Here is a 22,500-nt window from a genome sequence, read left to right on the forward strand (position 1 = left end):
GGGTCTCCCCACTCCCAGCCCCGTACGCAGGCCCCACCTCATGGGTGGGCAAGGCAACTCCAGTCCCAGGGCCTGGCCGCTGGCCCCACTGTCACGGCACCCCGAGGGGCTGGAAGCATGGGGCCCTGGTCTGCTCTGGACACTGGTCCTGGGGGCAACCCGGGCACTGGGCTGGTTTTTGTGAAGGACAGCAAGGTCCCATTCCTGATTCCCCCCCGTTAGGGGTGACGGTGACCTCCACTGTGTGTGTAGAGCCACACCTGCCACCAAGAACACCTCCAGATGCCATGAGCTCTAAAATCCATACAAACGTTTATTCTGCCCCTGCCTGGGGGTGGGGGAGAGGGGATGCAGGAACTGGGGCGCTGCGGGCCTTTACAGACAGCCCCCGGAGGAGGGCAGGGCTCTGGTGGGAAGACAGTGTCCAGAGGCCGACGGGCCCTGGGGCATCCAGAAGGAAAGGCCCTGGGGGCTGATGGAGGGGCTGGCTTGGTTCCCAGAACTCCCAGGTCCTGGCGGCTGCTGGGGTGCCGGCGCTCCACTCCCAGCCCTACCCCCGTCCCCCAGGAGGGAAGGCAGCACCAGGGTCTTGCTCCTCCGGGTGGGGGAAGACAACTGTGCAAGTCATCAGGTTTAAATTACAAATAATAAAAATAACAATACAAAATAAAAAGACAATTCCTGTCACAAACAAACCCTCGACAAGCCTGCCCGGCCGCCCCCTGCCCACGAGAAGGAGCAGGAGCAGGAGCGGGGGCAGGTGGTCTCGCTGCCCGGGGCACGAGCAGGGCCCGCTGGGGGTGCCGGGCGGGAGGGCCCCAGCCTCGCCCGTCGAGTCAGCAGCAGTCTCCAGAGGACAGAGGTCTGGGGCAGAGAGGCAGGGACGGGCGACAGGGTGCGGCGGGGGCTCAGGGCTCCAGGGTCAGTCTCGGCGTTGGGCTCTTGCAGCCTCCGGCTCATCCCGTTCTCTCGGTTTTCTGTGTCTTGGCGACGTGGACAGGGTTAGCTCTCGAGATTTATTGCACTGTTTTGGAAGAGGCCTGGGGTAGAGAACGGGCCGGGGCGGCAGGAGAGGCGGGCGGGCGGGCGGGCAGGCGGCGGTCACCGCTTGGTCTTGGCGTCTTCGCGGATCTTCCAGATCACCAGGTGCATGCAGGCGCTGGCGTCCTCACTGGAGCTGTGCCCGTCCACTGCGGGGCAGACAGATGCGTCAGGGCAGGGAGCCCGCGGCCCCCGCGACCTGCGGCCCCACGGCCCGGCACTCACCATTGTCCTGGATGATCTGTCTGAGGTAGTCGGCCATGAGATTCCGCAGGGAGCGCTTGTAGGGGAGGCCCAGGCGATGCGGGAATAACACGGACGTGTCCACCACGGTGCTATGGACAACCTGCGGGCAGTCGGGCGGTCGGGTGGGCGGTCAGGGACCCCAGGAGGGCTGGGGTGGCACAAGAGGGAGGAGGACACCGAGTGCCTGGTCACCAACCCCACAGCTCCCGCCCTGGGCTAAGGGCAGCGGGCCCCGGACGGCCCCACACCCCCCGAGGACCCTCAGGGAGCCGAAGCCTAGGCGGGCGCGTACCTTCAAGGCCAGCAGGTCGCTCTCCAGGCTATGGCCGATGAGGATGGTGTCTGAACTGAACATGCTCAGCAAGACGGCCTGGACGTCCCGCAGCGAGATGCTCGTGTCTGTGAGGTCGGCCTCGGTCACCCCTGAAAACCTGGGGCAGGAGGATGGAGGCCTTAGGGAGCTGGGGAGGGCACGGGGACCCCAACCCGGGGGCTGGGCTGCGGGCAGGAAGGCTGGGCCGTGGTGGGGAATGGGGGTCCCGTTAGGGCTCCCAGCTCCTTGGTCAAGGGGTCGGGGGTCAGGGTGGGAGGGGCACACCTAGTGTTATAGTCGACGATCTCATTGTCCGGCCTGACGAAGGTGTCATACACAACCTGGAGCTCCGTGTCCACCACCGTGACGCGCGTCAGCTCCAGGCCATACGTGGTGTAAGACTGCAGGGCCAGAGAACAGGCCTCAGACAGAGCGCCTGGTGGCCCTCCCCGGCCCCGCACACCAGCGCTCCCGCCTAGGCGACCCCTGTCCCCGAACCCTGCGGGCGGAGGCTCAGCTCCCACTCTCAGATACAGAAACCCGGCCAGAGGCCTTCTGGGGCTTCTCTGCTGGTCGGAGGGGGCGTGAACCCAGGCACCCTCCCAAAGCCAGAGCTGTGCTCGTGAGGCACACACAGCCTCCGAGCGCCAAGGTGGCCCGAGTGTGCCAGGCCCGCGGGCGCAGGCAAGGCTGTGATGTGTGCTCAGCGGGCAGGTGGGCCCGGCTGCTGTACACGCTCTTACCCTGGCACCTGCGCTGGCCCGAGGCTCTGGGTAGAGGGACTGGGGCAGCCCCGCTGGGCAGCCGGGCCAACTCACCATTTCACAGTCGAGGGCGTAGACTCCTGGGTGTGCATCTCCTGAAAGTTCTTTCTCAAAAGTCTTCACAAACCCTTCGAGGTTTTCCTTCCGGCCGTCCTGCACGTGTTGCTGAGGGTAGGAGGGAAGGAAGGTCACGGCCGGGCTCAGGGGGCTGGGCTGTGCTGGTGGCTTTCACAGACTGTCCTCCTCTTCCCAAAGCCCCCAGACCAGGCAGGCAGATCAAGGATGGGAAAAGGGACGCTCAGAGGTCAGGGCTCTGGCCAGAATGGGGGAGGGGCTTCCCAGGACGAGGAAGGGCCCAGGACACCCACCTTGGCGACCTGACAGCCGGTGGAGCCGATGGCGGCCGAGCAGCACGTGTACTGAGTCTCCCAGCCCCCGGCCACTGCAAGGGAGACGTGGTCAGCAGACCTCCTTGATGCCCTGGGCCCAAGCCTCCCGCGAGGAACTACAAACGCCGGTTTGCCTGCGCGGAGCAGGGGCTTCCCAGTGCCCTTCCCTGGAGGGGCCACAGGCCCGACCAGGCAGTAAGGGGCAGGACAGCTCACAGACCCCCCCCCCCCCCCCCCCCCCCCCGCCCAGGCCTAGCGCGAGCCCTTCGCATTTGGTAGTGAGGACACGCCTGGCGCGGCCCCCAGGGAGGCCTGCCCACCCAGAGATGGGTCTGTGGGCGGCCAGCCGGCAGCTCCACCCACTGTGTTCCCAGGAGAGGGAATTTGGCCACATCGGCGACAAAATGAAACAAGCAGCCGAAGGACAGGACGAACGCTTTGTTCCCGCTGGGGCAGAACCGCCCACGTAGTTCCACAGGGACAGGCGTGGAAAGGGTGCGTGGGGGCCCCATGGGGTGGGAGGCCTTCCTTTTATCTGCCCGGGAACACTGTCACAGGAAGACCTTTGTATTACTTTTCCCGTGAAGAACAACCAACGGAAAAAAGTTACAAACGGTCAGAGCTGGCGCCAGCCCAGCCCAGCGGCCCGGTGGGGGTCTCACCTCGGTTCCGGCGGAGCCGCCCCCAGTGGTAGTAACACTCCTCATCGCGCACGCAGCGGCCGGAGGAGGACACGAGGTACTCGGCGCCGCAGCGGCAGCAGACCCTGCAGGCGGCTGCGGGTGGGGACGGGGCAGGAGGAAGGGCAAGGCGTCAGGCCAGCCTGGGCTGGCGTTCCCTGCCCCCTCCGCCCCCAGGGCGGTAGCACAGGAGGTACTCACAGTCCTTGGGCTTCTTCTCCTCGGCCGTGAAGATGACGGCGCCCCCTGGCTTCTCGGGGTGCGGGAAGGGGTAGCCGTTCTCCTTGAGCTGGGCCTCGGTGAGCAGGTACTCCTTGAGGCGGCTGTACAGGGTGGCCCCTGGGGACAGGGGAGAGGGGTCAGCCCCCAGCCGGGCTGGGGCTGGACCCAGGGGCCGGGGAGGGTGGGAGAGCCTCCAGGGGCCGCACCCGGAGGAGCCAGGCTCACCTTTCAGATCCTCCACGCGGGGGCTGCTGGGACGGCTGAGCGAAAAGCTGGTCTTGGCAGCCAACTTGCCCCCCAGCACCACTTCATGGGACACCACCCTCCGGCCACTGGGTTCTGGAAGGGGAGGGGAGGGTAGACGAGGTTCAGCCCTCGTAAGTGCTCCTGCACCCCCCTCCAGAAGGGGACGGCCTGACCTCCTGTGACCTGAAGTCTCTGGGGAGCAGCAGGCTGCCCGGAAGCCCCTCCACCTCCCCTGGACCCCCCGGGGGTCTTCACCCCCTTGGAGGAGAAGGGAAAGGACTCGACACAGGCTCTGATGGCCACCTCGGGCGCTGTGCGCAGCCGCCTGCCGGGGAAGCGGGGCCGAGCGGGAGAGCAGGCGGAGCGGACGGGCGCTAATGCATCCTTCGAGAGGGGTCAGGAAATGCCCCCCTGCCTTGTGCTTTGAAGAGGCCTCCATTAGCGGCGGCCCCTCGGCTCGCTGAGGAGGGCGGTTAACAGCGAGAGGAGGCTGTGCTGAGGGCACGGGGCCAGCGCCATCCTGACAGGAGCCTGGCAACCGGGTGGCCGGCGCGCAGAGCCTTTGTCTGACAACCTGCGGGCGGCCCGGGCATGGGGGTGGGGAGGGCTGGGCCCCGGTCCTCCGGAGGCGACTTACTGTTGAGACCAGGCCCGGTGCCAGGGCCCAGGCCGCGCAGCTTCTTGAGGGTGTTCACGGCCACGTTCAGGTAGATGTTCTTGCTGGGGCTCCGGTCGTAGGCCACCTTCTCCTCGTTGAGCGCCTGCAGGAGGACACTCGGCTCAGCCCCGCCCAGCCCCGCCTCCCGGCAGCCCCGCCCCACGCACCTTCTCTACGGCTTCCTGGTTAGAAGAGCAAAACTTGAGGCACTCTTCAATGAACAGGTTGAGATAGCGCTGGCGGATGACAGTGGGGACTTTGCCCCCGAACTCTTTTGGGATAACGGGCTTCTTTAAACTCTAGGGGAACAGAGACCAGCAGAGCGTGGCACGCTCCCGCCTGCACCCCGCTCGAAGCAGTAAGGCTGCTCGAAGCAGTAAGGCTGCGGGTTAAATGGAAACAACGGGGGAGCCAGGAGAGGCAAGCCGAGCAGAGGGCTCACCTGTAAGGATGGGCTGTGCGCCACACGCTTGGGGGCCACGGTGGCGGTAGTCTTGGACGCCATGCCCGACAACGTGCGCGTCTTCAGGGGCTGGCTGCCCGGCTCGGGGCCACTGGGGGGCTGGCTGCTGCTGGCCGAGAGGGTCCTCTTGGCACCTGTAGGGGCTGGAGGGGGACAGGAGGAGAGCACACCCATCACTGAGCTGCAGAGCACCAGGCAGCTGCGGCCGTTCAGCGTCAGCAGGACGTGCATCTCGGGGCACAGGCGGAAGGGCCGGGGTCTGGCCTGCGGGCTCTGGAACGCCATTAGGCTCTATCGGCTTTCGGGCAAGTCCATCGAGAGGGGAGGGGACGAAAACGGGGCTTCGGAGGCCGGCTCAGGCGAGGTCGCCGCTGGGGTGGCCCCACAAGTGGGGGGGGGTGTGGGGAGCCTCTGCCACATGCTGCAGCCCCGACCCCGAGGCGCTCAAGCGTGAGGGACGAAAGGCCCTGGCTCCTGGGCAGAGGGCCTGCTCACTGTGACCGGCCAGCCTGCCCCCAGCGGCCTCTGTGTTCTGTCTCTCCCTTTGATGAGGTCACAAACCAGACAATCTCCTGTGACCACCAGCAGGGCTTGTTTCCAAGGGCCGGGGGGTGGGTGGGGTGGCGGGAGGGCTCAGCCCCGAGGAAGGACAGGAGCAGCGAGGAGACCGAGGCACAGACACAGAGCAGCGGGGCCCACACCAGGCCCACCCTCTCGGGCCACAAAGGAGGCCAGCTGCCGACCGGCCTCGGCTCTAAGAATGCACACTTTTCAGTGACGGAGGAAGAAACGCTTTTACGGTCATCTGGAGCACGAGGCATTGGATGACAGGTGAGTCCCCCTGGGGCTCGGGAGAGCCACCACCCCACCCGAGTGCGTGCAGTGACAAGGGTGGCAGGACTGTCCCAAGCCACCGGTGATGACCAGACAACCTGAGAGCAGGTGTAGGCTTCTGAGAGTGTCCGTCTCAGGTCCACAGCCTAGGGCGATCTCTGTTCACATCCCCAGGGCCAAACCACTGCTAAAGCCCAGGCCGGAGATAAGAGCCCCTGGCTGACAAGCCCCCTGGCTGCAAGCTCTCCCTCCAGCATCCTAGGGCGGGGGGAAGGATGGGGATCTGGCCAGCTTCTCCTAAAGGAGGCTCTAGCACCCAGGGAAACCAGGGAGGCCTGCGGAAGCCTGTATCCGCAGGACCAGCGCGTGGAGCCGTCTCCTTGGGGCTGGCTCCTCAAAGGGGTCCCCCCGGCCTAAGGGGGCAAATGATTGCATCTAAACGAGCCTCCAGGTGGCTGCAGAGCCCCGGCTCCTATCCCACGTCCTCAGCCCCAGACACACCACTGAGCACCCCACGCATCAGACTGCTGAAGGGCAGCCCAGCTTTCAGACAAGCCCAAGTGGGGGGAAAGTGGCCCTCAGGGTGGGAGGGGGAGGAAAACCAGCCCCCAACTCCCACTCCAGATCAGCTGGCTTGACTCAAGGGTGAAGGCCTCCAGGGCCACCCCCCCATTAACACCTTACCAGGTGCAAGCCACACCTGGGTGGGAGCCCCCCACAGAGCAGGCAGCAGGGGCAGAGCGGAGTCACAGGCAGACCTCTGGGGCTGGTGGACAGACAGGGAAGGGAGGAAGACACCCCTCAGACTCCCTACGGCCCGCCCCACTGCTAACACCAAAGCCCACAGAGGCCCAGAGCCACCGGGCACCACACCAGGCCTGCCTCAGCCTCCCACTAGCAGCCGGGAGACTTTTATCCCCTTTTGACAGATAATCACCGAGACGCAGCCAGGCCCTGCTCAAGGCCACCACTACTGGCATAAAAGGAGCCCGGCCTTGGGATCCTCCTGCCGGACAAGAAGCACTCCCGAGACCAGAACCCTGGGACCCACCTGCAGCCAGGAGGGGGTTGGGGACGTGGGCAATCCTCCTCTTCTCTCCAGGGGCTGAGATGTGCATGGAGGACTGCTTCTCAGCCAGCGGCTGGGCAGCCTGGAGCCGGCTGGCTGACTCCCTCTGTGCCTGCTGGGCCCGGCGGTAGCACACCTCCTGCGCAGTCGGGGGGCGGGTAGGAAGCGCTGGGCCTCTGCTCGTGGGCTCTGCCTGGGTGACAAATTTCAAGTCCAGACTGCACGTCAGAGGTACCCAGAGCAGGCCTCCCAGGGTGTCAGTAGAGGGGTAGTACTGCGGGACGGGCGGCAGGTGCTCCAGGGCTGGGATGGAGCAGGCCACCTCAGAAGCCTTCTCCTGAGTGTGCAGGGGCCCCGGAGGGAACCAGCTCTCCTCCTCCTGAGTGTGCAGGGGCCCCGGAGGGAACCAGCTCTCCTCCTCCTGAGTGTGCAGGGGCCCCGGAGGGAACCAGCTCTCCTCCTCCTGAGTGTGCAGGGGCCCCGGAGGGAACCAGCTCTCCTCCTCCTGAGTGTGCAGGGGCCCCGGAGGGAACCAGCTCTCCTCCTCCTGAGTGTGCAGGGGCCCCGGAGGGAACCAGCTCTCCTCCTCCTGAGCGTGCAGGGGTCCCGGAGGGAACCAGCTGGTCTTCTGAGTTTGCTGATACCCTGGAAGGAACAAACTACCTTCCTCCCAAGTTTGCAGATACCTGGGAGGGAACCAGCTTGGTGCTTCGGCTCTCAAATTCACCATGATGCTTCACTATCCCAGGTCCCTTCCCAGCCCTGCTGTCCTGGCTTCTAAGTGCCCAGACTGTGCTCTCAGCCCTTATATAGACACAGAGTGGGTGGGAACGCCCAGCCTCTAGATTAGATCCTGCTTGATCCAATCTTCTCTGAACTGTACTTCCAAAATCCCCATCAGGGTGGGGCAGGGGTCTGGTGATTGGATCACCTGCAGTTCTTCAGCCAAGAGCCCTGTCTTCTGCTCCAGCCTTCCCTGTGCTAACTCACTGAGCAGCCCCATAGTGACTGACAATTGATCCTGTCTCTGGACCACAAGGGAGGAAACCTAGGCTCAGAGAGGTCACACCACTTGCCCAAGATCACACAGCGTACCTCTGAACTGGGACTGGGATGGGGCAGTGTGACCCTGCTGGAGGGCTGCCCCTCACCTTGCTGCCCCTGCTCTGCGCCCCACTCTGCGCACTAGGCGCAACTTGATGACTGGACATGGGTCCCAGGCATTTCTCTGCAGGACACGGGCAGTGCTGGATCCACGGCTGCCAGAGGCGCCCATGGGCAAGGGAGAGCGAGGCCCGTCTCCCCCCCGCCAGCCTCTACCCAGGACCCAGAAGCGGGCCCTCCCTTACCTCCTTGCCTTGCTTGGAGAGGTGGGAGATCCTCCTCTTCTGCCCAGGAAACAGAGTGGTCAGCCCCGAGCGCCCCTGTTCCTCGGCCTTCTCCTCCTTGGGGGGCTGAGACACACATCCGGCCCTCAGCGAGGCCCCCTCCCCCCCACACCGAGGCTGCGGCTCCTCTCACCCTGGCCTGCAGCACGCGGAGGGTCTGACTCCCAGGCCCGAGGTGGGGAGCGGGTGGAAGACAGTACCGTGCTGAGGGAGGGCTGCCGCTTCTAGACATGCGATTTGGGGTTCTCACCTCCACCCCGGGAGGTGCGCAGGCCCTGCCGTGCCCCCCAGGTGAGCAAACAGACTTGGCGCCCCGGAGCCAAGGCCCCTAGCGCTGCCTGAGCCCCGGGCCCCCCTCCCAGGCCCTGTGGATGGTGAGTTCTGCAGACTTGGCCCAGCCCACGCTCATGCCTGCCTCTTGCTCCTCACGCACCCAGCCAGCACAGGGACGAGCTCAGAATAGGGAATGAAGGGGAAGAAATCGGAAAAGCAAAGGGCCAAGAACAGGGTGGGGCACTAAGGGAGGGAGCAAGGGGCGGGGCCAGGGTCCCACCCTGGGATCCCTCAGAAGCGGCAAGTTCTCTGCACGGACTGGCTCAGCCTGCTTTGTTTAGAGCAAGCTCCCTCTGGTGGCGAGGTGGGGACACTGCAGCAGGAGACCAGAAAGGTGGAGGCTGGCTGAGTTTGGGGGGTCGGGGAGGGGGGGAAGCCGGGGAAGGAGGGAGGAGGGGAGAGGCAAGAGAGGCAGGGGAGAAGCAAGGCTTCAGGGGAGAGGGCCAGGGAAGGCGGGATGGTGGTGCCTGATACCCCTTGGCCGGGATGCTCTCAGAAGGCTGCCGTGGGAACCCCGCCGGGTGGGCCATAAGCCAGCGTCCTCTTTCTGGACGGGGTGCAGGGGGGCAGCAGGCAGCCAGCGAGGGGTCCTGAATTCTGAACGAGTTGAGAGGCCGACGCTGAGCGAGCCGTCTCCACCGGGCGCTGGGACTCCAGTCACTGGGGAAGCCGGGGAGGAGCCCGGCTGCCCGAGCCCAGCCCGCCCTCACCTGCCGGGCCAGGCGGCCCTTGTCCTCCGTCTTGACAGCGGTGGACTCGTTGAAAATGCGCAGGCACTCCTCCATGGGGTCGGAGTCAAAGTCGACCTCCTTCTCCAGGGCCGAGTAGTCCACGTCGGAGCCCGCCCCCGAGGAGGAGGAGGAGGAGGAGGAGGGCGGGGGAGGGGAGGACCGGCTGGCCGAGGGGGGCAGGGAGGCCTTGAGGCGTTTGGGCGGCCCCTGCGCACCGGAGAGGCCCAGGCTGGAGTCTGAGTCCGAATCGGAGCTGGAGCTGAGGCTGGGGAGGGCAGGCGGCCGCGGGGCGGGCGCCTCGGGCCCCGGGTCCTCGTCCTCGCTCTCATCCCCGAAGAGCTCGGCGTGGCTCAGGGCCCGCCTCGGCAGCTTGGGGGCGCCCCGGGGGGCACCCTCATCCAGCGAGCGGGCCTTCCGCTCTGCCAGCTTCCCTGACGGGGTCTTCCTGCCCGTCCTGTCTGGCAGCTGGTGGGCAGCCCCCTGTGCGGGGCTGGGCCGTGGGCCCGGCCACTCGGGCCGGCCTTTCCCTGAGCTGGCCACCGGAGTGGCTGAAGATGGCTTCTTCTTGGTCCCTTGGGGCCGCTCTGCCCTGTGCCGGGGGCTGCCGGCCTGCGGGCCCCTCCTGTCCACACAGGGCTTCTCGGCTGGCCTCCCATGCTCTCCACCCTGACCCCTGCCTGTCTTCCCGACACCATCCTTGCGGCCGGCGGCCGGCGGCCCCCCGCTTTTCTTCTTCTTGGGTCTCCCCTCCTTGGGGCTGCTGCGCTCCTGCGAGGCCCTGCCCGGGGAGCTGGGCTTGGCAGGAGGCAGCCCGCCTGGGCCCTTGGCAGGCTGACCGAGGTCCCCCACGTCGTACTGCACGGCCATCTCCTTGGTCTCCCGAAGGCTGCCCTCCTCGGGCTCTGGGCCCTCCCTGGAGCCCGGCTTCCCCGGGGCCTTGCTCTCAGGGCCCGCTCGGGCTCTCGGTGGGCTGGCGGTGGCGGGCCTGTCGCCCGGAGCAGCAGCGGTGTCATCGTCCGAGTCTGAGAACCTGGCGTCGCAGCCGCCGAAGGGGTCACAGGGCTTCTTGGGTGCAGGTGTGTAGGGCTCACTGCCGCGGGAGCCCCGGGGCCGCTTGGGGGCCCTGTCGTCCTTGCTGCTGGCCCTGCTCAGCAGGCGGGCGGAGAAGTTGGACAGGGGGTCGTACTCCAGGTCTGTAGATGGCTTGGAGTTGTCCACCACGTACTTGCCGCTGGAGACGGGGCGGCCATACCGCCGGGGCTGGCCCACGGCCTTGGGGACGTACTCCAGGGTGCCGCCAGCCCCTCCACCATGGCCCTGACCCCGGTCCAGAGAGGCCAGCGAGTACTTGGTGCCAGGCTCGGTGGGGCTGGCCAGAGGCGTGGGCTGGTAGCTGGCATCGGGGCTTAACAGGCCTCGGCCGCTGGGGTTGTATTCGAAGGATAGAGGGAAGGCGTCCCCATCCAGGCCGGCAGTGGGGCCGTGGGCCGCCAGGGTGGGGGCCTCGGCCGAGCCGTGCTCCCGGGCCGTCTCCAGGAGCTCCCGGTAGCGCCTCTGCTCCAGCTCCACCTCAGAGCGCACGGCCTCGATGGCCTGGTTGACCAGCTCCAGCTCCAGGATGTCTGAGCGGGGCTCGGCACCTCTGCCCAGGGCTCCATTCTCCCTCTGGGCGGGGGGCTTGGGCAGCTCGGGGTTGTACGGGTCGTAACCGAGCCCTGAAACGGAGAGGGAGAAAACAGCATTGAGCAGGCGGCTACCGCAGCAGGCCCGACGAGCCGGGGACCGGTCACTGCCTCGTCCCGGGCCGCGACCCCAGGGGCCAGCAAGGAAGAGCAGAGTACCAGCCTCCAGAACCCACCGGGGGCCAGGCCTCCGGCCGACCCCCGCCAAGGCTCCAGCAGCAAGTCAGGGTTTCCAGAGGGCCCCTCCCTTGCAGGTCCTGCCCCGAAGAGGCTGCCAAGTGGGGTGAGGGCACAGAGCCCAGGCCCCAGAGGAGGCCACAAGAGCCCGGGGACTTCACCGCCTGGGACAGGGGATGGTGAGGCCTGGGGAGCTGGGCGAGAGGGTGGCTCCCCCAGGGCCCAGCCCACACTGAAGCCACACCACGCTGCTCCCTGCAGCCGGGGAGGCCGGACACCCAGCCGGGGCAGACAGTGCAGGGTACACAGACACCTGACTGGGGGCAACAGGGGTGAGAGAGGGAGCAGGAGGCGGGGCCGACACAGCCCGCCCACAGCAGCAGGTGGGCAGGCGGGTGCACACGGCCCTGCCTGGCAACAGCGCCTTTAAGGCTCTGTCCCCCACACGCGCTCTCGCCCACAGAGAACTCCGCCGGCTGCGTGTGTACCAGTGAGGACACAGAAAGCCCCGAAGCGTCCACTGGGAAGGGGCAGCGGGTGCGGTGGACGAAGGACAGCACAGCACATCTCACGGGGGAAGCGAAGCATGATGACGTCCAGGGAACAGCGCCACGGCGTGAAAGACGTTCCGGCAATGGGCAATGTTGGGGAAGCACAAAGTGGGGTGGACGGCAAGGCGGGCACAGGACACACTTAGGTTTGTATCCATCTGAACAGGGGTGGCGGAGCGGCTGGCGGGCTACCTGGCTCCAGGGTGTATTCCACGAGACCAGTCCAACCCCAATACCACCCACGTTGACACGGAGCTCACGGGAGACTCACTTAGGACAGAGGTGCGGAAATTCTCAGTAAGATGTAAGCAAATAAAGCCCAACGTTCCGAGAAAGGAATAACGAACGTACCGTGTTCAAATATTCCAGAACGTAAAGACGATTCACTGGGGCTTCCCTGGTGGCGCAGTGGTTGGGAGTCTGCCTGCTAGTGCAGGGGACACGGGTTCGAGCCCTGGTCTGGGAAGATCCCACATGCCGCGGAGCAACTAGGCCCGTGAGCCACAATTACTGAGCCTGCGCGTCTGGAGCCTGTGCTCCGCAACAAGAGAGGCCGCCGTGGTGAGAGGCCCACGCACCGCGATGAAGAGTGGCCCCCGCTTGCCACAACTAGAGAGAAAGCCCTCGCACAGAAACGAAGACCCAACACAGCCAAAAATAAATAAATAAAAATAAATTAAAAAAAAAAAAAAACGATTCATTGTTAAGAGCGTCTGCCAGACATAATTTGTAAAACCTCTGACAAAAAAGTGGATCGATTTGGTGCCCTCTGGTTAGCAGAGTAACAGCCAATTCTCCCAGAACCTCCAGATAGGACCAGCTGTGCCCACACCTGGACTGTAGCCCAGGGAGACCCACTTTGGACCTCTGACCTCCAGAACCACCAGAGAAAAAAAACCCTGTGTTGTTTTAAGGCACCGGTGAGTGGGGTCTTGCTGCAGAAGCCCCAGGAAACGCACGCATCACTGACTGAGGAAGCACCAGAGAACCCGGCACTGCCGGGGCCAGTGGCTGGGCCTGGGCCGCCTGGGGGCCCAACATGGGGCGGAGCCCATTGCAGGCCTGTTGTCTGGCTTGTACCTTGGAACCTATTTTTCAAACGATGCTTAGAAAGGAGAAAGGACGCGCGCGTACACCTGTGCTTCAGAACACCGAGGACACGCCCAGGCTGCGGGTTATAGACGGGGAGGTAAAACCAAGATGCAGAGGCCGCAGGGGGCAGCGGGACTGGGGTGCCGGGGAGCAGTCACTTCACGCCCCCACCTCCCAGCTGAGGACGCCAGGGTGAGGGCGGAGTGGGGGACAGGTCAGGACACACAGCCACTGGGCCCTCTGCCCCACACAAGGTTCAAGATGAAGGCACCACCGAGAGGGAAGGCTAGAAACCCCAACAGCGAGGTCCAGGGCCCTCTTCCCAGCCCACCCTAACCCTCAACAGGTCCGAAGGCACTAAAGCAGACCCACCCCTAGCCCACCACCCGCCCGGATGAACAGAAGAGCCAGTGCCCCCACACGCCGCAGGGCCCAGGACGCAAGCCGGGGGGCACTTACAGGGCATGTCAAGTGAGGGGTGGGTCGGGTCTTGCCGGTCTCAGGGGGCCTCCAGCCCACCCCACCTCACTCCCAACCTCCCTCCTGAGGCCAAGATGGCTCCCACCCAAGCCGGCTCCCCTAGGTGGGGGACAGGAGCAAGGGCCCAGCTGGTGGGAATGCCCCTCCCCCAGGAGAGGTGGGCAGGGCAGGGTGGGGATCGAATGGATGGGGGTCCTTCCCCACCCCTGACCTGCTCTGGAACAGGTCACAAAGGGCCACAGACAACATGCAAATCACCCAGGAGTGCCTCTAGCCCTTCCCAAGTAAGGGCAGAGTTCAAACCCCTGCACTTCGTATTTTGAAAGGAATCCCCCCACAAACAAGTCTGTGCTTTGGAAGCAAGGAGAGGAAGGAGGTGACCTGGGACCCAGCCCCTTAGACCTGAGCGTCCAGGAGCTCTGTCAGCGTGGGGTGTTTTCAGTCCCAGGGGAGGCTGCCTGCTCACACCCCATCAGGCTACACCAAAAAGCAAAAGAAACAGCCCGAGGTGGACGTGAGCCCGTCTAGGTCAACACCCTCCCCTCCAGAGCCTCAGTGTCCCCAAGGTACCATAAGGCCAAATCACCAGCCCGAGGAGCTCCAGACAGGTCTAGACGCGTCAAGGACACAGCTGCCAGGGGCTCGGCTGCAGCCCCCTGTAGCTCAGAAGCTAGTGCATGGGGCCCAGAGCTTGGCCCCTGGAGCAGCAGCCCTGAGCCCCCCCCAAGGCTACTGGAGGCTCGTGGGGGGAGGCGAGCGAATGGAGAAGATATCTGTGATGCTACCTAGCCCCCCCACCCTACCCTGCCTCAGGGACCGGTAGGAACTGGAGAAGCTCCCCGAGAAAATGTTTTACAAGTGACTCGACAGGTGACCCTCGAGAGGTCAGGAATGGCCGTGGAAGCGCCTCAGAAGCGCCTCCTCGTTACTGGGGAGTTAACCTGGCTGGAAGCCAATGGGAGCTCCTTCGGGGCTTGCACCAGGGAAGCATGCCTTTGGTAAACAAGATTAATTGGGCTGTTTTTCGGAAAGGGGGCGAACCTCAGGATGACTGGAAAAGCACCTTGAAGGCCTGGCTACTGGGGTTACACTCTCAGGAGAAGTTCCTGCCCCCGGCCCAGGGCAAGGAAGGGGTCGGCTACTGCCGCTCGAGGGACACCCACAAGGCCAAGGGTCTGCCCAGGTGGGCTGCCGCTTGAAGGACGCCCCTTGGGAAGGCTCCCGGCCAGCTCATGGGTCCGAGCCTTCTTCAGCCATCCCTGTGCCCAGTTCTGTGTGCGCCAGCTCCCCCTCCCAGCTCTGGTGCTGCTGGACGCTCTCCCAGTGACCCAGTCCTGACCGGCTCTGATCACCAGCTCTGAGCAGGCATCCGGCATGTCAGGGCCCAGGCCAGCTGCCCCACCTCCACGGCGGGAAAAGCAAACACTCGGGGCCACAGCGCTCAGGGAACGGATCACGCGGAGCCCACGGCAGGTCGAAGGACAACGTGGGGTGGTGGCCACCTCCAACCCCTCCAAGCCTTCCCCCTGCTCCTCTCTGCTCCCACCACGTCCCTCCATTCCAGAAAACACTCCGCACCATTCCATAACTGTGCAGACGCCCGGCCCACAAGCTCTAGCTGCACGTAAAATTAACGACAAGCGAAAACGAGCAGACATAGGAGCGTGAAGACCCCGCTGGGAGGCACGTGACGCCCACCCAGCCGGCTCCGAGGCCTTCCCCTTTAATCCCGACGTTCGCCCTGCCCACATCAGCCCCCCTCACAGAGGAAAGAGGAGGCTGGGTCTAGGGCAGCGGGTGAGGGATCCGCCTAACCCCAAACCCTGGCTCCCCGCCCCCAGACCAGAAGACCCAGCGCCGCGCGATCCTTCCCGGGTCCTGAAAGACTCCCCATCACCCCACCCCTCCTCCCCGCTGCACCTCCAAAGACGATAAGCACACAGTGGTCCCACCCCCCGCCCACTTGTGCCCTGATTAGACATCAGCTGGGACTCCTCCAACACAGGGGACGATCACAACACAAGGGGGTGGGCAGGGGGACCAGGAGAAGAGAGACACCGTCCCGCCACATGAGAGGTAAGCAGGACACAAGGATGAGTCAAAGAAGAGCAACTAGACCACCCCTGCCCCAGGAAGCTACCCAGGTGGCAGAAGCCTCAAAGGCAGCGAAAGAAGGGAGGACATCCCACTTCCAGCCACTAGGCAAACTTCTATTCATCCTTCAAAGCCCAGCTCGGTAACTGCTTGCTTGGGGACACTTGCCCGACTCCCTGCAACCTCAGGTGCCAACGGCTCGCTCTCCTGGACTCTGGCTCTATATCTGTGCTGCTGGACACCCCTCCTTCCCTTGCAGAGTCCCCACAGCCTGGTCCCCAGATAAGTACTGAACTCAGACAGACCCAGAGAGCCCTTGGAGGGCCCCAGAGCCAGCTCCTGATTTTACGGACGACACAGAGGCTGTGCCGTGCCCGCGTGCATGCCCAGGCTGAGGCCACAGCTTGTGAGATGGCCAAGTCCCAGCCCCCAGAGCACCCAGGTCCGTCAGCCACCCGCCCTGCTCCCCCCAGCAACTACAGCAGCAGGCAGGAGGGCAGTTCCCCCAGAAACGTTCCTGGGCTTTCAACACTGCCTGCCACCCGCACAGCCCTCGGGGGCAGGGTGCTCCGCATGGCCCTTCACAGAAAGCCTCAGTGCTCAGAGGAAGCCACGGACCCAGCACCCTAAAACCGCTGGCACATGTGCCTGCTTCTTCAAAGGGCAGACTGGCTACTGCAGGAGCCTGAGGACCTGCCACCACCAAGGAGGACAGGGGACCAGGAGATGACCCTGTGGGGCTCCTGCTGGATCTGCCCTGACCACCTCCCAGCTCCCGTGACCCTCCTTCTGCGCTTTTCCTCTTTAGCGTTCCAGGTTTTGCTTTGAGTCAGATCAGACCAGCAGAAATCCACCTTCCGCACTTGGACAGCTTAAATGATAATAAACCAAATTCCTATGCACCCAGCACTTGCTCGTCACTGGAAATGATCCTGTGCAGGGGATTCTGAGGGCAGAATGGGAGTGGAGGAGGACGGCAAAGCAGGAGCATTGCGCAGCACAGCTGAGCGAGACGAGAGAGGCGCACTGTGTGTAGAGGGTCTGCGTTGTGACCCCGTTTTGCAGAAGAGGTAACTGACGCCAGGCTCTTCGCACAATGGAAGGTGGAGCCAAAAGGCCTTCATCTGAGGCCCTACTCCACCTGCAGGGCTGAAAGCCAGCCGTGGCGCCTGCACGTCTTCTCTGGAGGATGCTCTGGGGGTGGGGGGTACACTCGGGCACCCACGTGGTCCCCTGAGCTCTCCCAGCTGGGTGCGGTCCCTGTCCACCCCAACCTGGGCGCCTGGGCCGCCCTGCCTCACCTCCAGAGCCGGAGGAGCTGGGGCGGTGACGATTCTCGGGGCTCTTCGCTCCCTGCAGGCGTGGCCAGCTCTCCCGTCCTATTCTCAAATACGCAAAGGGCCAGCTGCTGGGATACTGCTCAGGCTCCTCCATGGCACTCGGCACCGCTGACGTCTGGGGCTGGGTAAGTCTGTGTGTGTAGGGGAAGGGGGCCATCCTGGGCACCGGAGGGCACTGAGCGGCATCCCTGGCCCCCGCCCCCTCGTTGCCAGGAGCACCCCCAAGTCACGACAACCACAGATGTCCCTGTTATCGCCCTGTGTCCCCCGTGGGATCAGGGTTGTCCACGGTGAAAGACACTGCTTTACTGACTGACACTAAGCAAAAAATCCTAAAATCCCAAAAACAGCTTTAGCGGCAGATGTACCCTTATTCAAATGTCCCAAGCCTGGATCTGGGCAAGAAGGCAGGTTTTTAAAGCTCCCCAAGTGCTTGAAGAGGGGCCGCAGGCCTGGGGATGGCCTCTCACCTCACTGGGGTCTCTGGAGCCTTGGCAAAAGAATGCAACTTCACCAGTGAGGCAGGGTCACAAGTACAGGAAAGAGACACAGAGCCTTTTGTTTCTGAGGCTGGGAGGACACACAACAAGCTGGCAGATGCAGGACTTGGGACAACGTACGAAACATCTTTCCTTTGACTTTGCGGCATTCTCCAGTGGTTTTAAAATGAACGTTTCTCCGAGTCCAGAAAAAAAAGTGCTCTGAATGGAGAGACAACGTGTCCAGGCTGCCGCTGGCTGGGACACTGCCCCCGAAGACAAGGGCTGCATCTGGGTGGGGCTGAACCACCAACAGAACCTAGATTCTTCTCATCCTGGTGTAAGAGACGAACTCTGCTCTGAAAATCCAAGAGCACCTCTCCTCCACTCCCTCTTTACAGAAAAGTCAAGAACAATAGAACAAGAGAACCACCCACAGGATGGCACTGAAGGCCCCTCCTCTGGGAGGCCACAAGCTTCTGTCCTCTGAGCCTGGTGGCCCGGGCTCCCTGGGGCTGGAGCTGCACCTGGGCACACAGCTCCCTGGGAGGGGCAGGGAGGAGACTTTAAAAAAAAAAAAAGTGGCCTCAGCAAGAAGCAGCCTACAACCAGGGAGTCTCACCCAGGGTGATCCCGCCCCCCCCCAGGGGACACTGGGCCACGTCTGGGGACATCTGACATCTGCGCATGTCGTGACTGGGGGGCTGCTGGCATCGAGGGGCTGTGGCCAGGGAGGCTGCTCCACACCCCAAAGTGCCCAGGACGGGCCCCAGAGGATAACCCCCCATGTCCCCAGTTTCTGCTCTTCTTCATAGCTCCCCCCGACCCCCCGACGAAGTGAGAGGCCCTGGCTGGCCTGACCAAAGACCACACCTGACAGCCAGCTAAGAAAATCCCTCCCGGGGCCTCAAGCACCCTGGCTGGGCCTCCAGACACAAAGGCGATACTGCTCTCTGCTGGGTTTTCTCAGTATCAGTTCTCTCCCAGGAAGGGGAGGGAGGGAAGTGCACACGGCAGTTCACTCTGGAAGAGAAAGTGTCAAACCGAGGAAAGCACTGTCATCAGAGCAGTGGGAAAGCTGCTGGCACCCAGCCCACGGGGAAGGCAGCTAAGGGGCAGCGTGGCCAGCGGCCCGGGGCAGTGATACTGCAGGGGCTGCTGTCCCCTCCTGTCCCAAGTCAGCTCACGGAGAAAATCAAACAAAACCCACCCTCTGCTGGAAGCACTCGTTTCTCTGGCCGCACCCTCCCTTCCCTGCCTGACTCCTGGCTGCTACCTTCCCTGGAGAAGCAGGGCTTGCTCTCAGGATTCCAGACCACAAGGGGCCGCTGCCGAGGCCCAAATCTGAGACCCGGGGGAGGGGGCTGCCCAGGGAGCTGCCACTGCCACCCAGCTGGGGCCACCCCCGCCTTCCAGCCTCCTTCTGGCCCATCCTTGGAAGGTTTCAGTGCTCAGGCCCTGCTATACCGCCTTTCCCAGATCTCACTGTTACCTCCCAGCATCAGGGCACAGCACTGAGCCCACACGTAATGGGTACCCAGGTGCCCAGGTCCCACAGGTGCCAGGCAGCAGGAATCGGCCGCCGGTGGTGAGGGCAAGGGCCTGACAGTCCAGATCAACCCCGTGTCACCCACTTACCAGCCATGTGTACACAGGTGCGTGGCTTCCCCTCTCTGGGCCTGTCTCCTTGTCTGTAAAATAGGGACAATCGTCCCTACCACTGATTAAAGAGCACCCCTGAGGGTGCGTGGTGGTAACTGGGCATCCCCCAGCTGAGCGCCAAGGTGGGGACCCTGGAGCACTGGAGGGCAGATTTGAGGGCCGGGAAGAACGGGATGCCCGCCCAGCCCTCAGGAGGCCATCAACCCAAGGCCAGAGGTGCTGGGCCACACAGGGACCCCCACATCCTGCCTGCAGGTGGCCATCACCCAGCACCTCAGCATCCCTGCGCAGCCCACCCTTGACAAAGCACCTGTGCTTGGGCCGTGCCTATCTGGTCAAAAGTGGACCCAGCCAAAGCCTGGATTTTTGCAGTCTCTCCAAGCCCGATGGGAAGTGGGTTTATCAAAATCTGGAGCAAAGGGAGCTGAAGCGGTGGGGTAGGTTTAGGCACACACTCCCCCTGGCCCATGAGCACACCACAGAGGAGGAAAGAGAGTGTCAGAGAGGCCCCGCAGCGAGAAAGAGGCCAAGCTGGGATCTGCCCCTGCCTCTCTGCAGGGCGAGGCAGCCCTCGACCAGAAGGTAACCAGAGCCGACCCCCCAGGCCCCGCCCTCCGTGATGGGAAGAGGGCTGCTTATTCTCACCTGCAAAAGGAAAATGCAGACACACTGGGGTCAGGGGTAGGCAGCTGCACTTTTTCCTGCGGGAAAGTGAAGCAGACAGGGCTACATCACCGAATGGATTCTCAAAAACGATCCTTTGGGAAATTGGCCATTTGTGGTGTAGGAAGCAATCAAGAGACTGACTTGGCACAAGGAATGCACGGGAAGAGAAGTCAGCGCCCCAGAGCGCAGACGGCTGGAAGGCCACCTGTGGGCCTGCAGAAGAGTCAGTCCCGGGGTCTGAGGGAGCCGGCCCGCCCGATCTGTCCCGACGGTGAGGAGCCTAGACACTAGGGGCTCTTTACAGAACGCCACACACCGCGCCAATAACTCAACAGATGGAGTGAGAAACTGCACTGTGATAGGGTGACCACCGAGAGGCCTCCCACTCACCCCCTTCCCCTCTCCCAGACCTGAAGCTCAGGCACCTGTGTGCACAGCTGTCTTCCCTCCTCGAGGGAAGGTTCCTGAGAGCCAGGTCGGCGCCCAACGCAGGTGTGGAGCCCGACCTTGAACGCTTGCATCTGCCCGGCTGCAAACACTGGGCCACAGGAGCCAGTGGTCTGAGCAAATTTACAGTAGAAATTTGAAAAAATTCTACCTTTTTTCTTTTTCTTCTGGCAAACTAGGAAAACAACCCTATGGTTTCATCCTAGCAATGACGCTCCTCTCTTCAAGTAAGAAAGCTCTGAGATGACGACCAGTGCCTTATGGGGGAAATCTAGGCCCTGATGGAAAGGGGGAGCCAGTCCCAGAGGACAGGGGCCACAGCGGGAGCCTGAATTCCCCTCGGAAAGAATGACACCACACTCGATCCCCCCGGTGGGCCTTTCCTTGTGATGTCCCTCTTTTTGCCCCCGTTCTTCACGTCTCGGCTCAAGGCCCACACTTCCTACGAGAAGCACTGCCTGCCCCATGACAGCTCTCACCGAACTCTGCCATGACATTGATAATCAGCACGCTGATGGGATGCGCAGTCTCTGAGCGTTCTCTCGGAAGCCTGCCCCCGACCCCAAAACACACACACAGTCAACCGGGTTTGACTCACTCCCTAACCCTGGCGTGACACACAGGGCTCGACACACAGTCGGCGGCCGCTAAACAAGACCCTCTCGACTCTGCTGTAGTAAACAGGAGCGGCCACGAGCAGAGGCGCGGCGGGGGGAGGAAGCGCGGAAATAAACAACGGCTTGCAACCAACGCCCCGGGCTGGGGAGGCGGCGGGAACGGTTCCTCGGGCAGGAGTCCCGAGCCTGCAGACCAGTGTCGGCCGCGCTCGTTTCCGAGCCCCGGCGCGCTCCACCCCTCGCGACACCTCTAGGAGGGCAGGTCCTCCCATTGTTTACGTTTTACACTTATGGAAACGGTGGCTCACAGAGGTCCCGCGACTGGCACTGGGCCCCGGGGTGGGTGGTCCCGGCTTGGGGGGACGAAGCCCGCGACCATGCAGGGAGAGGGCTGAGCGGGGATCAGGAAACCATGGAAGCCCGGGCGCTGGGGTCCAGGCCCGCGCCAGGGAACGCAGCCCGGGGCGGGCGCGTAGACATTACCTGCTGCGGGGGCCGCCGCTCCGCCTTCGCCAGGTGCACCCGGGCCCCGGGCCCCGCGGTGCCGGAAGTGGCAGTAGGGCCGCCGGCAGGGTCCCCCAGGCGCCCCGGCCCAATAGGGGCAGTCGATGGTCCGGAAGAAGCCGGTGGAGCGTAGCATGGTCCGTCCCGCGGCGGGGCCCCGGCCCGGAGCCGCCCGGGCCCCCGGGCCCCCTCACTGGCGCCGCGGTCGCCGCCGCCCGCGCCTCACGGACCCCGCCGCCGCCGCCATCTTGCTCCGAGGTCCCCGGAGGCCCCCGGGACGCCGCCGCAAGGGACCCCGGGAGCGGCTGCCCGAAGTGCGCCTGATCAGAAACGCCTGCTCCCGCGGGACCGAGGCGTGTCGCGGACCCGTGGCCTGGGACAGGTGGCTGCGGGGGGAGTGATGGGGGGGCGCGGCTGCCCTGCCTGCGGCCCTCCCGGTGTCTTGCCGCCGCCGCCGCCCGGGCCTCTGTGGCGGCAGAAGCACCATCTTCAGCCCCAGGCCCCTGCGGCACCTGGGCTGTCCAAGGCGTGCCTGATCAAAAAAAAAAAAACGCACCACACGGCCCGGCTGTGGCTCATTTGCATTCAATTTGCGTTTTATTAGCTTGTCTCCCTAAAGCGCCCTCTGCGGGTCGATTCGAGTCCTGCGGGCGCATCTCACCTGCACCTGGGAACCCTCAGCTGAGTTACCCAGTTCAGGCTCTGAAACTCAACTCCGCCCTGGTTGACTGGCAATAAGTGCTTCATTTCTCCCACCTGGACTCTTGTCAGCAGTCTAATCCCCAGGTCTACCAGAGGAGACCTGTTCCAATTCACTCATTTGTCCATCAAATATTGAGCACCTACTGTATACCAAGGCCCTGCCCTAAATCATATTTTATCCATTCATCAGATGATGGACATTCGGATCGTTTCCGCCTTTTGTCTATTGTGAATTGTGCTGTTGTGAACATGTGTGTATGTGTATCTGAGTACCAGTTTTGTTTCAGTACTAGTTTTTCAAATGATGTAAATTTGCCTGTTGCCCATTTTTAAAATGTAGGGAGATGTCACATACAACTACAATTCCCAGCCTGTCCACCAGCTGGCAATTACCAAGGATCCTCCTGTGAGCAGGTGGTAGTCTGCGCAGGTCACCTCCCCCCTCTTCCAGCCCACCTCTCTCCCTACCTCAGCCACCTGGCCCTGCAGACATATGGGCTTGAGACCCCTCACCCCAGGGGTCTCTCAATGCCTCTCCTCCACTGCCAACAGGAGGGTGGGCTCCTGAACAAAGCAAAGATCCCCACCCTGGTGGCTGTAGCTTTCCAGATGCAGATAGACAGACAACAG

General features: G+C 63.6%; 1 protein-coding gene across 3 annotated transcripts; it reads right to left on the bottom strand.

The window, feature by feature from the left end:
• Positions 1-295: 295 nt before the first annotated feature.
• Positions 296-21,424, bottom strand: REXO1 (RNA exonuclease 1 homolog). 3 transcript variants are annotated; one of them, XM_036847816.1, is made up of 16 exons: positions 21,148-21,424; positions 9,357-11,092; positions 8,275-8,379; positions 6,908-7,118; positions 5,002-5,165; positions 4,727-4,858; positions 4,539-4,662; positions 3,881-3,994; positions 3,635-3,772; positions 3,416-3,529; positions 2,733-2,806; positions 2,419-2,529; positions 1,886-2,001; positions 1,580-1,718; positions 1,267-1,387; positions 296-1,190 (listed from the first exon to the last, which is right to left on the bottom strand). In XM_036847816.1, the coding sequence occupies exons 1-16, from the start codon at positions 21,302-21,304 to the stop codon at positions 1,102-1,104; spliced, it is 3,645 nt and encodes a 1,214-aa protein (XP_036703711.1). In that variant the 5' UTR covers positions 21,305-21,424; the 3' UTR covers positions 296-1,101. The 3 variants fall into 3 exon arrangements, with proteins under 3 accessions (XP_036703711.1, XP_036703713.1, XP_036703714.1); XM_036847818.1 differs by lacking the exon at positions 4,727-4,858; XM_036847819.1 differs by lacking the exon at positions 296-1,190 and having other exon boundaries at positions 1,312-1,435.
• Positions 21,425-22,500: the final 1,076 nt, after the last annotated feature.

This window comes from Balaenoptera musculus, chromosome 3, assembly GCF_009873245.2.
Source record: "Balaenoptera musculus isolate JJ_BM4_2016_0621 chromosome 3, mBalMus1.pri.v3, whole genome shotgun sequence".
In the NCBI taxonomy this organism is placed as follows: Eukaryota; Metazoa; Chordata; class Mammalia; order Artiodactyla; family Balaenopteridae; genus Balaenoptera; species Balaenoptera musculus.